At 41.9% G+C, this 15,103-nt stretch overlaps 1 protein-coding gene across 6 annotated transcripts; it reads right to left on the bottom strand.

Moving 5' to 3' along the window:
- Positions 1-420: 420 nt before the first annotated feature.
- Positions 421-11,057, bottom strand: c6h15orf39 (chromosome 6 C15orf39 homolog). 6 transcript variants are annotated; one of them, XM_011476097.4, is made up of 5 exons: positions 10,619-10,997; positions 7,132-7,247; positions 4,016-7,037; positions 2,971-3,005; positions 421-1,914 (listed from the first exon to the last, which is right to left on the bottom strand). In XM_011476097.4, exons 3-5 carry the CDS (start codon positions 6,993-6,995, stop codon positions 1,909-1,911), a joined length of 3,021 nt encoding a protein of 1,006 aa, XP_011474399.1. In that variant the 5' UTR covers positions 6,996-7,037; positions 7,132-7,247; positions 10,619-10,997; the 3' UTR covers positions 421-1,908. The 6 variants fall into 6 exon arrangements, with proteins under 6 accessions (XP_011474399.1, XP_020559700.1, XP_011474397.1 ...); XM_020704041.3 differs by having other exon boundaries at positions 7,136-7,247; XM_011476095.4 differs by lacking the exon at positions 7,132-7,247 and having other exon boundaries at positions 10,619-11,057.
- Between the last annotated feature and the right edge of the window lie 4,046 nt (positions 11,058-15,103).

The following is a 15,103-nucleotide window of genomic DNA, read 5'->3' as shown; positions in this document are numbered from 1 at the left end:
ACTTACATTAAATTGAGTCATCTAAAAACCTTTTAATACTTTTTCTACATATCTTTTCTTTATGCTATCAAAGTCTTTTATTTCCTATTAGTGTAAAAATGTGGGGAAAAAAATAAAAACTAGATGTCTGTTTTGGAGAAAACATTAAAGTGCAAAATGTTGCAAAAATATTTTTTTCTTGCATTGGTGGTTGTTTATGGGAAATGTTGCAACAACATCAAATCTTTGCAAATTTAACCCCAGCTGAACTGCCCTTTCTTACAGGATGCAGCACGTTCTTTTTTCCACTGGGTGGGGACAAATGCTGATTTAAAATAAACATTTGTGCCATTTTTCATAGTTTCTTTACTAAAACTGATTTCCCTCTCTGAGCCGAAGAAGGTAAACCATCACAACTAAAGATGAAGACAAAAAAAAACCTTTAAGACAAACACATTTTAATATATTTTTATAAAAAAAAAGGTTTAGTTTTTGGGGTAAAAACTCAATTTCAAACCTTTGAGCAGCTTGAACACAGCCATTATAGGGGTTAAAAAAAAGTGACGTGCACAAAAAGATGACTGTAAACACACAATCCCTTTACAAAACGGTTTCATAAAAGTTACAGTATTGACTATTAAAATATAAAACGAATGTCACATTTTTATAAAGATGGACTTAAGTCGCCTGTCTCCTGCAGTTTATTGAATTGTCTTGGTAATTTTCTTTAGGAATGCGTTCACTTAATATAATAACGCAAACGTCGCATTTGAATTCATCTCAAAAACGCACCAGAAGTCCTGAACGTTGCATGAAATGATGGGATGACTTCGCGACTTCTGGTCCAGCTTCATTCTTTCTTCAAGGTCACACTGTAAGGAGAGCAGAACTTTCATATAGGGTGCGTCTTCAGAAGCTAGTCTTCTATCTTGAGCCAGCCCTTTTTGTAGTCCACCAGCAGCTCCAGGTAGTACTTCCATTCGGGCTCGCTGTCATACCTAACCTCAAATATGGTTTTCATGGGGTTGGTATGAGCTTCATGGACCCGCAGCACCTCTCCTCTGTACCACACCTCAGATTTGTCATCTTCCTCGTACAGATGGTGGATCTTCTTTCCCACCAAGTCTGGATAGTAGAGCCTCATGGCGCCACGTGCTCTCTGCACAGCTGAGCGCAGTACCCACCGCCTCCTGTGTTCGGCGCTGTGGCAGGTGGACAAGTAGGGGCAGTACTTGATTTTCAGGAGTGAACGTTGCTTTTTCAGAGAACAGCTGCTTAGTGGTCTTAAGGCGCGAGTGAAACCCTCCATTTTCCGCCACCTGTGCAAGGCTTTAGGCGTCCTCTGCTGTTTCCCGTCAAGACTGGCATCTTCTCTGTCCGCCTGGGATGAATCAAAGATGGTCCCTGACACTGCTTGGTAGCGGGGCTTTTTTTGGCTCCCGCCCGCACTGAGCATCTTCCTCAGTTTGAGAATCATGCCAGAACACTTCTTGGATTCAATCTGGAGTTTTGAGGTCGCTGGCGGGCACAACGCTTTCTCCATCTTTGCTTCATCAGGGGAGGAAGACCTGTTGTCCGGCGTTAAGGGACACATCCATGAATTTTCACATGCTGTATTGGGTGAAAGGATTGTAGAGTCTTGCTCTTTAACGGCGAGGCCACTCCCACATTCTTTCTTTGTGGGTGTATTTAGAACACCTTCATCAGCTGTCTTCGTACCATCTTCTTCCTCATTGGACATCTCGCTGTCCAGAAAGAAATTTCTTGAATGGCTCTTAACTCTGGCTTTTGTTCTACTCCTTCCGATGGGCGATTTTGATCCTTGGTCCCCGACTTGTGGCTCTGGCGGGGAAATTGGTGACGCAGTGACGTCAGAGATCCTTCTGATGGATGCTTTGAGACCTTCATGTTCTTCTCTCTGATCAAGAGTCAATCCTGCAACACAAGAACATCGGGGTCAAAAACAAAGCCTGCTGGAAAATTCACAGGTATTCAGTGTTGGATACAGAAGAATCCAGATCGTTTATGAAAAAAGGAAAAATGTTACAAAGTTTTTTGTAAATTGAATTTATTGTTAAAACACTGGTTAGTAAGAATGTTTGATTCAAAAATCAAGTTTTGGTGATTTTGAAGACTAGTTGATGATTGCTCTAAAAGTGTTAACAAGACCGTCAGCTGACTGACGCTTAGAGATTAGAAAGAACGATCCTCCACCATTAGACAGAAGCAAAGGCTGTAGGAGTAAACACCAAGACTGCTACAAGCCATGCCGTCAAACCAGGAACCAACTGGAAGTGAGGCATGATCAACGCAACAATCTTTATAAAACACACACATGTCAGTGGAGTGAGCCCGATTCAGAAAAGCTACATGGGGAGTGAACAACAAAATAAAGTTAGTCTTCAGTGCAGTCGTTGCCCTAATAGGTTAAAGTGCATGTCCTGTCATGATAAAACACGTTCTGTACTTTGAGTTAATGCTAAATACTCCCACCAGGATTCACACTATCTGAGCAAATACAGAACAAGAATCACTCTGTCTTTAGGGAAAAAGAATTTGGCTATGCTAATGGCACAACTGACAAAAAAAAATTTTAAAAAGGAATACAGAAGTAGAAAAGATGGGAGGTTTATCAAGAGCCACGTGGACTTTGCAGATCTCATTTCTCCAAAAACGATGTTAAATTAAAAAAAGTAAAAAAACATGTGAACATAGTCAAAATTAACATGTGAGCTAATAAAAGCTCAAATTGCCTTTTTTAAATCTCATTTTATACAGCAGCAATTCATGAAAAACTTCACTTCCTGCATATTCCTGGCTGGAATATGCAGGAATTCTTACTCAGCCCCCAGAAGAAGAAAAAAACTACAAACCATGCAGTTTGTGTTACGTTTTCCCCTGAAGAGTAAATAGAAAGGCTTTCTGCTTTCTAAATGAGAAAAAGAGCAAAAGAGTGGGGAAACTGTGGGACAACATAAAATACAAATATACCTGGACTGTCTTTTGGGCATCAGGTGAAGGTGATTCTGTGAAAAAAATAAATGGGTTTATTTTGAAGAAAAATTCTTATGAAACCTTTATATAATTTTAGATATTTTACAGAAAATTGTCTCTTATTTTGAAAAGTCTGCCAAATGTGCAACTCAAAAGGATTTCCAGAAATACTGGATACTTTCCCTTTTTAATCTTAAAATCGACATGTTTACTTCAGACCGTCACAATTATTTCTTTTAATCCAATCAGTGCTAAGAGTAACAAAGCAGATGAATATTTTTAAAGTCCTTGTTTTTTCTTTAACTTTGCATCTACAACTCCAAAAATGAACAAAGCCAGCTTTACCAGGTGATGTTGAGCCAATGTAAAATTTTCCAGGGGAAATAAAAATAACCGTACAATGAAAAAAAAAAACATTTTCCAACACAAAGTTTTAAAGTAACAAACCCCTAAATCAAACACTGATTTAAAGATCCAGCAGTTTTCCACTGATGTCCTACACTGACCTCTTGACGCCAAATGTCCCTAATATCCAACCTACCATTTGATCCAGGAGTTCACTTGATTTAGAAATAGAATCACCTTGAACAGAAAAAAACAAAACTGCAGAATATTTTTCTACATACGGTAATTGGAAATAAATCCAGGCATGAAGGGGTTAAAACACTATTTTTTATATCATGCTACAAATGTGTTTAATTTAAATAGTTATTTGTGTTTTTCACATTAGGCATTCAAATATATATGACCAGTTTAACTTCTTTTTGCAAGAATTGTTGCCACTTCACAAAAAACTGACTGTGGTCTTTTTTGCCAACAGTCTACTGTAACTAGAAACAGATTTTTACATGATTTTTCTAAAGTGTGCATGTTTATGGGACATCTAAATATGAGAAGCCTTTCATGAAATTATTTTTAAAAATTGGCGTCTTTGTCATTAAGGATGAACTTTTGTTTTCTGCGCTATCGCTAAATAAATCCAGAATGAAGTCATTGCAATCAAAAGTGCAATGACTTCATATACGGATGAACAAGCACTCACCCAGATATTTGCAGACGTCGGTGTAATACAGCAGGTTGACCACATCTGTGTAGACGTCGGGCAGGTGCTTGAGGGACATCAGCCTCCTGAGCTTGGAGGAACAGGCTCGCTTGTGGAGCTGGATTAGGATCTTCTCCTCCGAGAGCGTGGTGGGCCGCAGCTCCACCTTGTGCTCCTGCAGGACCTGGTCAATGAAGCTGCCCTGGACCATAGGGAAGAGCAGCTCCTTCATCACCAGCATGGGGAGGAACACCGCTCCCGTCCGCATGACGTGCGGAAAAGGACAGCGCTCCTGAGATGTGTACTCCCTCAGCCTGTCGAGGACCCTGTCCAGAGTTGACTTGATCTCCTCGTTAATCCACGCCTCTCTGGCTTTTACTCCCAGCAGCGAGGACACCTTGACTTTATCGGTCCGACATGCAGCTTCAGCGACTTTCATCTGAAACAGCCATTTTTTGAGGTTCTCCTCTAAAGAGGCAGACACAGATTTGGATATTAGCTTGCATAGAGAGTGGTGCAGCTCAAAGAAGTGCTTTCGAACTGGCATCTCCAGGTCTGGTTTTGGGGAGAGAACGGTCACCGGCTGTGGAGACAGCTTCTCCAGCTCTGTGCTGCGGTGCTTGCCACCAGGAATAATGATGTTGTAGGTAGAAAGTTTTAGAAAATGAGGTGGGATGTTTCTGAAATCGACTTTACTCTCAGTGCTCTGAGGGGATTGGCTAGATTTGGGTTGAACGGTCACTAAATGTTTGCCCACATTTGCGTCAGAAGACGGGTCTACCGGTGAAATTGGTTCGGCAGGTTTAAGTTCGGCTAAACTCTCATTTTCACCTGGAGTTGAGCACTTTGTTTTAAATTCAGCTTTTTCTTTCACAGACCCATTTTCAGATAAAGCCGCCTCCACGCGCTCCTTTTTGATCGTCTGCTTGTTGTAGTCGTTACAGATCTCCACAGATGCGTCTGAATCGGACTGGTCTCCTTTTTCGACTTTAAAAGCTGCAGCATCTGGAGTATCTGAAGTTAAGACAGCATCATCTCCTTCCAGCATCTTTTCTTTGCCGTCATGCTTGGTTTGGTCTTTGTGTTTCTCAGGCGTCTGGGTGGCTCTCTTAGGTACTCTTCCTGGAAATAACACCCCTGACGCCTGCAGATGAAGTTGGTAAGGTGCCAAGCTGAAGACATTGTCAATAACTGGCATAGGAGGGGAATCCGTTTTGCTCCCAGTCTCCTTTTCCACTTTTTGTTGTTTCTGGCTGCATTCCACTTCATATAAATCTCTGTCCTCCTCTTTTATTTTGACAGGTGGAGAGGAGTGCGAGATGCTTCTCTTCAGGCCTCGCTTGCCAATGAGATTTTCCGCATCAGACCGATTACTTCCTGCCGTAACTGTGGGCGAACGGATGACTTTTTGACCATTTGCGCCCGAAGCCGCAGCTGCGTACGTTTCATCAGAGGTGGGCGACTGGAGCATCCACCCTGCCGGGGAGACAGCAAGGTTTCGCGGCTGTTTCATCACTTGAGCCCGACAGGAAGAAGATTCTGGGTGTCTGTCCATGCTCGCAGCAGCCGGCGAAAGAGTGGGCGCATCTCGGTGCAGACCGGCGAGTGGGTGAAAAAACCTGCCAGGCTGTCTGGACGGCGAGATGGCGGGTTGGCTTCCACGGCTGGGTGGTCTGCCATGGTCCGAATGCACAAGCGGCGCAGAGCTGTCAATGTGCAGGGTGGTGGCAGGTTTGTCTTTGGGTGGGGAAATGTTGATGCGACTCGAAAGCAGGGTAGGCGATGACCTTTCTAAGGGGGTTCTCATTTGGCTCGAGTTCAAGTGAAACCGTGGAACTGCAAAATATGGGTAGTCGTACCCCCGTATGAAGGAATGGTTAGGCAGAATTTCAGTGCAAGAAAAAGGAATTTCAGCATGAAAAGATTGAGGCACTATGTAATGAGGCAGAGGGCTAGGGATTGAGTGTTTTTGAGGGAGGGGGGCATCCCTCTGCTTATTGCCACCATCTTTACACAGTGTCCTGTTTTCTAACTCCCTGTTTGCCTGAGCGTAGTAAAACACTGGGCGCTGTGCTAACTGACCATATTTGGGTACGGGAGAGCGTTCCTGATAAATGTCTGAGGTCATATGCTCGTATGTGGGATGGGGGGCGTACAGGCTGGGGTAGCCTCCTGGGATGGTGTGTAACGGCTGGCTGTGCTCGTTTAAAGAAGTAAACAGTGTGCGAGGTGGGGTACAGGGGTAACTGCTGTAGGTAGGCTCACTGACAGAAGGAAACGTCCTGGGCCCGCTTGGGCTGTACGCCTGCACCGGTATCCGCTTTGGCTCTGTGCTGCTGTCAAACTGTAAGCTCCTCTGTTGCAGCACTTCTTTTCTCTGAATGTGGGTCTTTTCGGCGTAGTGAGCAGAGGTTTGCATCCAGTCGGGCTCATACACAGAGTTTGGCATCTTTGGTGGTAGGTGCTCCATGTACCTTTGTCCCATCACACAGCCCAGGTCGCTGCAGCAGGGGTTGTGTCCGTACACAGGCTTAGGAATTGCCAGGTAAAGGTGTGTTTGAGGTGGGGAATGTTCACTTTTCTGCTTTCTAACAGTTGCGACTGTGGGAGCGCTGATCTCCGGGCTTTTAGTATACAACATAAAACCTTTTCTCATTGGGGTGTGACTCACAGAAGAAGGCTGAGCTCGGACTTCCTCTAGAGAAGTGCTGTCTTGTCTGTATATCAAGTGGTTTCTCGCCTCCATGCCGGAGAGGTGACTCACGGGACTCCTGTCATCCAGTGGAGAAGTCTTTGTTGGTCTCCAGGGAGGAGTAAATCCTGTGGAGTCTTTTCCTCGAGGATCATAAGCAAGATAGGCCCCGCCGTACTGCTTACTTAGGAGGCCGGGCACGGATTCTGCTTTGGAAAGTCCGTCAAATAAGGGCATCTTGTTTTGGAGCGTTGGGTCAGCGAGGGTCTTGACAGGATAGCTGCTCATCCTGTGGTAGCTTTATAATGGTGCGCACATATGGCTCCAGACCTGGGGTTGATGGAAATAAAACAAGAAAAAAAAAGTGAATTCAGATTTTCTTTTCAAACAATACATATTTGCACAAAATCATCAGATGGGGAACCTGCATTTTTCCAGCCTTGACAATTCTGTCTGCCTATGGCACAAGCTACACACGCCATGATCAGCTGAGGCATAGGAACGATAATAGCAGCCTGCAATGGGGGAGAGGTTGCAAATCTGGGAAATGAGCACATATATTAATAGTTTTGAGCTTACCATGTACACCAAAGTTGAGTCAAAGTACAATCTTGCCTTTTCTACCACAGCCTCCAGATTGGTTGATTTGGGTGTTGACATGTTACTCACATGCGGCATCTTTCACTTTAAGGTCACATGACAAAGATGAGACTATAATGGGACTGAATGACTACACATCTCCACCGCATTTGGTGGTCTCATTGTTAATTTTACACACCAGACTCTGTCAACCGTCACACCCAAAGGTTCAATTTAACCAGCTCTTATCTGATCTAACGCACACTTAGGAGCTTATGTTTACATCCTAAGACCGATGGAAGAACGAGCGTCATGTTTCTATTCTGCTTTTTTAATCACCGCAAACTTTCAGTGAAACCAAACTTCCTTTTTCCAAAAACACACACACTTGTACAACACTTGGCTCAAGCCACCTTTGTTCAGAAAAAACTGCTAATTTTGTCAAAAAGCAAACTTTTGCTACTTTAAATTAATTCATTTCTGCATTTTTAGAAAAGAAGGGAAGTAGGAAATGAAAACATCTGCAGTTTTTGGAAATGACAAACTGGTGTTGCATTCAGTGCATTTGGTTTTTCTGTTGGTTAGCAGGTTCATGAACACTTCAACATCAACAGAGCAGCAGAGCAGCAGTTTAGATTAGTCCAAATGACACATTTATGGTCAACACTTAACCCAAGCTTTTTTATTACAGAAAAGGCAACACAAATGATCACATGATCTTGCTAAATGCAACCTGTTATTTCCATTCATTATGAATATATTTAAATGTAAAAACAAAAAAAATGCATAATTAGGAAGATTGTGGTATACCGAGTAACTTTCAAAAAGAAAACAGTCAACTAATTTCTTCCCAACTCTGCTATTCCACAGCAGTAAATATTACAAAAAGATACAAGCAAAGATTTTAAAGCTTACTTTAAAGGCAAAACACACTTTATTTATCGCTATGATTTAAAAATATTCAAAAATCAAATCAGTCTTCACTTAGAAAATGCCATGTTAATCAATCAAGGATTCTTTTTTCTTTGAAAACACTTTTTTTTCAATAAAATAATTTTTCTTTACATGTAAGAATTCATAACCTTATCAAAGAAAGTTCAATGTTTGTTCAGTTGAATCCCAAAGCATTTTAAAACAGTTTTTAAACCTAGAAAAAGATGGAAATGTAACACATTTGAAGAATAGGAACAGATAAATTAAATAAAAGTAATCGAAAAATATGTTAACGTGAGATGGAATTGGGAATTCTTTAGAAGTAATTGAATCAACGTAATAGCTTGGTAAAGTGCCGTTGCATTATGGTCTGTTCCTAAGCAATTCTCTTGCTGTGTTTACGAGGATTGTGTTTTTTGAAATAGTTTTGGCAATGCTTTAGACGACCAACGGTCTCACATTTGACCATACACTCATCCAGAAGAGTTTATAGTTGCCTCAGCTGTGGTTAAATAAGCCCAGATCATCAACAGTCCACCACCATGCCGGACCTTTGAGGTATTTACTGTCAAAAATGTGGCAGCATGCATTATGGTCATACCAGTCTCATTTCCTTAGAGGATGTTTTCTCCAGCATGCATGTTTTATTTTTATTTTTAGAGAAAAGGGCACCTTTTCTCTAAAAGTTAAGCAAAATCAGCTTTTTACTCAGTCATGTCAAATAGATAAATCTTAGTGATTGGGGTCTTGACTCCTTTTTTTTTTTTTCCTATATATAATGTGGCTTACACGCTCCAACCTTTCTATGAACTTTTGCCTCATATATTCCCAGAGCTGTTAAAGGCTGCAGTTTTTCCACTCACACACTTCTGCATCTTCGTTCTTGATGAACAATAACAGCAACGGACAATGGCATCGTTCCTCTGATGTTTTAACATGCTTGAGTAGGAAATTGAAGTTTTACTATTTTGGTTGTTTACTTTAATAAAAACTTTCATCCTGATTTCTAAACATTAAGTGGTACTGTCATCTTTTAATTTGCATTACAAAAGCCCCACTTCAGCTTCAAACTAATATTAGCCTGTGCGAATCAGTGAAAGGTGACTCTCAACCCCTGAAGGGGGTTTGCCAAAAAAGTGACCCCCAACATGACTATTTGGCAAATCTTTGTACATTTTTCTCTAAATCAGTGGAAAATGTAAAGAAACATTTGTTCAACTGCTAACTTGAAAGGCAGAAAAGTGACACAACTGAGGCAAATAACTTAATTGTCATTTGTTTTTTTGCAGTAAATCAACTGCATTACTTTTACACTTCCTTAAACAAAAGTGGTGTGAAAAACACTTGCAGGTCTGGAATTCATCATCTATTAAATATTGAAACAGCTGCAACTGAAGCATCCTGCAAACTGCATGACGCTGGAAGATGACATCTGCAGAGTGCAATGGATATTCGGTAAGGAAGAAAAAAAGAAAAACAATTATTTACTAAGGTCAAATATCAGCCCTTTCCAGGCTCCTGGCAGTGAGTGAGCAGGTCTGCAGGATGACACCTTCCATAGATGGTTCTATCAACGAGGGGACAAGAAATACATCTGTGTGCAACAAGGAAACTGTCAGGAGCCGTTGTGCGCGTTTTGGTGTGCGTGTGCCCTCGCTCCCATGAGTGGGGTGATGGAGTGTGACTTCCGAAAGCAAACCGTCCAAACTGACAGGCCTGAAACCACGCGAGAACAGGAAAGGCAAAAAAGAAGGGAAAAAACCAGAAATCACGTCATTCCAGTCTAACAATCATTAATCATTTTACCTGTAAAGGCTTTTCCCCCTCAGGAGAAACAGGTTTGGAATGTTAGAGATTACGCGTGAGACAGGCGGGGGTTAAGTTTCCTCTCGGATCGTTAAAAAAATGGACTCCGAAAACTCAAAACGGAACTTAAAACTCGGGGGGAACAAACTTGTTCGGATGCATTTGCATGATGATGTGAGGAAACATAATCACGAGCTTGTTGTCTCATCTCCGTGACCAACCGGTTCGGATTAATAGCAGGACGCAAATATTATGAAAATGAAATTACGCGCTTTGGATTTAGTGATGGCAGCGCGTTTCCACGCGGGGCTGAGAGAGAGTCGGTGAGAAAGTAGAACCACAAATGTGGCTAAATTCAAATAAAATAAAAAGACACACACAGTTCCACACGCAGAGGACGCGTGCTTCTGTTTTGATTAGGCGATATACTTTCACATTCTTTTGCGCTTCCCACCAAAGGGAAGGCTGACCTCGGCGTTGCTCCACTTTCGCAATCTTCACTATCTGTCGTCACGGCACAAAAGATTCTGGGAAGTAAAACAAAAAAAAAAAAAAACACAGACACACACACAAATAAAAACTTAATTTCTTACCTCGCCGCTGCCACAGATCTCCACTTCCACTCCATGAAACAGATCAGGAGGAAAGAAGAAAAGCAGGACAGAGTCTCGTTGGGATTAAGAGCGCGCCGATGCGCAGTGATCCCACGGACACTAATGAAGGCATGCCAGGAGCTTTGGCCCGAAATCCACGAGGCATTTAGTGAGGTTAACAAAGTGAAGAAAAGACAAAAGGGAGGAGGATGGTCTTTGATCAATAGGCGGAGCTACACCCTCGCTCCGACCACGGCTTGTTTTCTTCTCATATGATCTTTTCCCGCGGCTGGCTTCCGCGATTTTATTGGCTGTCTCCCTCGAGCGCCCTGCTGCGTGCTGCCACCTGGAATCACGTGTTTCCATCCGCTGACAGGTCACCTGCTTCACCTAGTATCGTGCCTTTTCTGCCCCCTGACAACCGGAAATGACTGTCCTCGTAAAGGAAGTACTTTCAATTCCACTTGTATTTCCAATCTATCCTTTTATAATCATTGGGCAGGGAAGAGACTCGCTCTGAAAGAAAGCCCAGCTGTTGCCTTATCCCCAATATAGTTAATGGTTGACTTCATTTGAGCAAAGTTAAGATCAGGTCTGCCACACAGCAAACAGATGGTGTTTTCACCTTTTAGCACCAATCATGACCCACATTTTACCCCTCAGTAAGTTGGAGCTTTGGACTGCAGCTCGACCTCTTCACAAAGTCCACTTCATAAAAAGCTTACATGGAAATTCTTCCACTTCTGCTTATGAGTGAGCCAATTGCCTGTCGCACTTGCATCATGCAGGTCCCTCTACACCCATGAGGCTCGGTCTCATTTATGCACCCATGAGGGAAGCCAAAGTTTAGTCTAGACTAGTAGGTGACTTCCATCAGTCCCAATGGCCTCACAGGTAAAAAGGGTGTTCACTCATTGGGGTTTGATTGAAGAGCCAGGAGTCGTTCTCCCCAGTGGAGCCGACACATGGCCCACATCCAGTTACCATGGTGCTGCAGCTTGGGGCTATATCAACAAAAGCAACCAGGGAGTGTTTTTAAGCATTTATGACATTAAAAAAATGTTTTTTGAAACAAATTGTGCTAAATGTTGAGGTACATATAGTCCATGATTTCCAGGAAATTTACAGAAATATCTTGCCAAACTTGATCTTTGGAAGGAAACAGATTTAATGCAAAGTTCTGCTCACATCACTATTTATTGACAAGGGGTCTCTCATATAGTTGCTTTTTCCCATGTTAGGCAACAATATGATCATAATTTCCAAATTGAGGTAATTTTATTAAACAAAAGACCTGAAAAATTGCCTGAAATGTGGGTCAAAGTCAAGAATAACAGTAACCTGATAAAAAACAACCCAGAAATTCTAATATTCCACAAAAACAAAATCAGACACACATATTGTGTTGTTTTAAATTTACTGTTGACTACGTTTAGGAAGTGTTTATGCCTTTAAAAGGAATCAGAGTCTGTAAAGTGAGCTGCGATGACATACAGCAGAGCAGGTGATCTCTCAGGATGCTGCTTTCTCATTCCCGGAGGCCAAAACTGCAGGATGAGCCTGGAGACCGTTTGAGTTGCATCAGACGCACAGCTCGCAGGTGCTTTTGCGTAGGCACACAGACACCTGACCCGTCCACATTCAGTTGATCTTCTTTCCTAACAAGTGTATAAGAAAGTCTGACTCGTTTTTATGGGAGCAAACTTTTACATTTATTTCCTTTGAACACATTTTTTTAAATTTCACCTGTTTCAATAAATGACATTTAAATGGATTGTTAAATATTTAAAAAAATATATTTTTTGTGATGATCCAATCATGGCAAATATTTAAATTTATGTGAGTAATTGAGGCTAAAAGGTTGTCAAAGTAATGTCATGGTGTACTATAGAGTCAGTTTATCGTCGCCTGCATTAAGACAACCCATGATAACGTTTATAGCAGTAGAGATAGTGGCTTGTTTTATCTCAACCAGCTTCCTATGGAATCTCTCTCAAGTTTTCATGACTTGGATCTGTGTGACCGTGCTGTTTATTGCCCGTGAAGTGTGGAAAACTGCGCACTCCTGCATTCATCGGCGTATGGTTTAAGTTCTGTTTTCTTATTACCTAGATCACCCGGCAGCCAATAGCAACAGGCCAGGTTACGACCCGGGGAAGGACGCTTTTCATTGATAGGCTGCAACCTCGGCAGCTCGACAGTAACAAGGCCCTCTTGGTTATTTGCAAAGCAAATTGCTCCGAGCCCACTGGATGTGGTGAGAAAGAGATAAACGGAGACAAAATATAACCACCAGCCCAGTGGAGGGAAAACAGAAGCTGTTAGAGTATTTGTTATGCCCAACAAAAGAATTCAGGAGATAAAGTTTACCAACTCCAAATATGTTAGAAGAATTTTCTTATAGTCAAGAAGAAATTAAAATATGTAACCCAACCACAATCCTGCTCTTTGTGGGGTCTACAGCAAATGTGCACGAATGTGTGCATAAAAGATGTTCTATGCAGTTCTGCAGAACCTCATTTCAGGATGCATGTTAAGTGTTTTGTTAAACCTGCTCTCTCTTCGTGGCTTCCTCCCCTGAAAGCACTTTACTCTGACCTCTCGGTGCTCCCTGGTCAGACAGCAGTCTTTGAAAAAGAAAAATCCAGAAAATGCCATAAATATTTGGGGGGTTTCCACACAAAACTGGGTGAAATTTGAAGCGTTGGTTCTTTACTGGGGAACTCTTCCGACATCAGACACAGCTGTTGAAGAAAAAGGCTTGTATGTAGCAATATTTATTTGATAAATGCTTGTGGGCTACTGCACGGGGAGTGAAAAAGGCTCGTCTACCATTGAGCCGAGTATTTCTGGAACAATCTTTTCTGTTGTAGAGACAGGCAAACTTTGATGGACTTTAGTCTTTACCTTTTGCAGAACCAGACCACCAAAAAAAAAGGTCCTACTCCACGTGTTTTTATCTCGTCTGTCTTTCCTAGACACACTCCAGACGGGCTTTCTTCCCTTTGTTGGTAGATGGAGGGAGATGTCGACTTTTCACAAATGTAAACATGTCTAACACTAATGTGATCCCTGCGTCTCATCACTGTTGACCTTACACTGTTGACCTTTCTACTTGGATTGGGGAATGAAAACGAGGAAAAACCTCCAAGATACAAATGGAGACTTGAGGTTCATTAGAAAGAAAACTACACGATATTTGAGGTCTTTATTATTTTAGTTTATTTTATTTAAAAGCAGCAACATCTTGCACATTGAGATAGTAGAAGAAAAATTGTGATTGCACTATTCAGACACAAGAACCATATTTGGATTTAGTTTCAAGCCGTTAGCAACAAAGGGACAACTGAAACAAATAGAAGTGGTTGACTTTCTCTTGTAACTGTGCTTTCACATAATCAATACATTTATTTGTTTTTATTAGTCTATCAACCAGCAGTAAAAAGAAGACGTTGGTTGTCCCCTTAAAGTGTGCAAGCAGAGCCTTAAGCCCCAGAAATATAGGGTCACCTATGTTTTTGTTTATTCCAAATTGACTCCTAAATACCCCTGCTATTTTCTGAGCTCCTTTTAACTTCCTTTGCTGCCTTTTTAATATAAGATACTTAAATTAAGAGCCCATCTAGACATTGGTGTTCCAATCAGTGACTCAGCATCAGGCACTGTTGTTTGACTCTTTAAAAATAATCTCTGTGATTAAAAGCATTAATGAATCTTATCCTCTCAAACGAATCAAGCATGTTCCGTTGCCGGTCTAGTGATGGATTGGACTGGTGATGAATGGCTGCTGTCTCTGAGAAAAACCGGTTTCTGCAAATATTTTTTTTTTTTTTTTTTTTTTTTAACTTGTCCTGTCCAACAGCTGGGCAGACAGACGAGAGCTGAGGGCCTCTTGTGTTGGACATATTTTGCTTTAACAAGAGGGGTTATTAATCTTCTGACAAACCAAAGGTATGTCTGAATAAACCCCTTTTGTAATTGAGGCCAAACTTTATTAATTTCAATCATGTCTGAAAATCTTTGGTGTTGGACCGGACGGAAAAGGAAAGAGGGGAAGAAGAGAGAGGGACGCTAGAGAGAGGGGGGGGTAGGGGGTGATAATAGGAGGGGAAGGGGGATAAGACCATGAAGCAGCATACAGCAACAAGTTTACTGGTTGTTAATCATTATGGTAAGGTTCAAATGCAGTACAAAAAGGGCGGGGCCTGTCCACACACACTCAAATGTTATAAACACACCTGCTAGCTGCAAAAATGTCCACCTGTCGACATGTACACAAAACAGATAGTGTTCACACGCATACTTATGCCTGATAACCAACTAGTGTGAAATATTTCAGTCATTCAGTCATGCAAGCTATTAGTGCAAAGGTGAGCTAACACCAGTGCTCAGGTGAGGTTTTATGTTCTTCTAAAATGGATGGTGGAACGTGAAAAGAAGGAGGGAGAGTGCCCAGCCATCCCCACCCCAAGACCCCCACCGCAG

The sequence above is a fragment of the Oryzias latipes genome, chromosome 6 (assembly GCF_053564925.1).
Source record: "Oryzias latipes strain Hd-rR chromosome 6, Olatipes_Hd-rR_3.1".
NCBI lineage: Eukaryota > Metazoa > Chordata > Actinopteri > Beloniformes > Adrianichthyidae > Oryzias > Oryzias latipes.
This window is presented reverse-complemented; position numbering and strand designations above follow the sequence as displayed.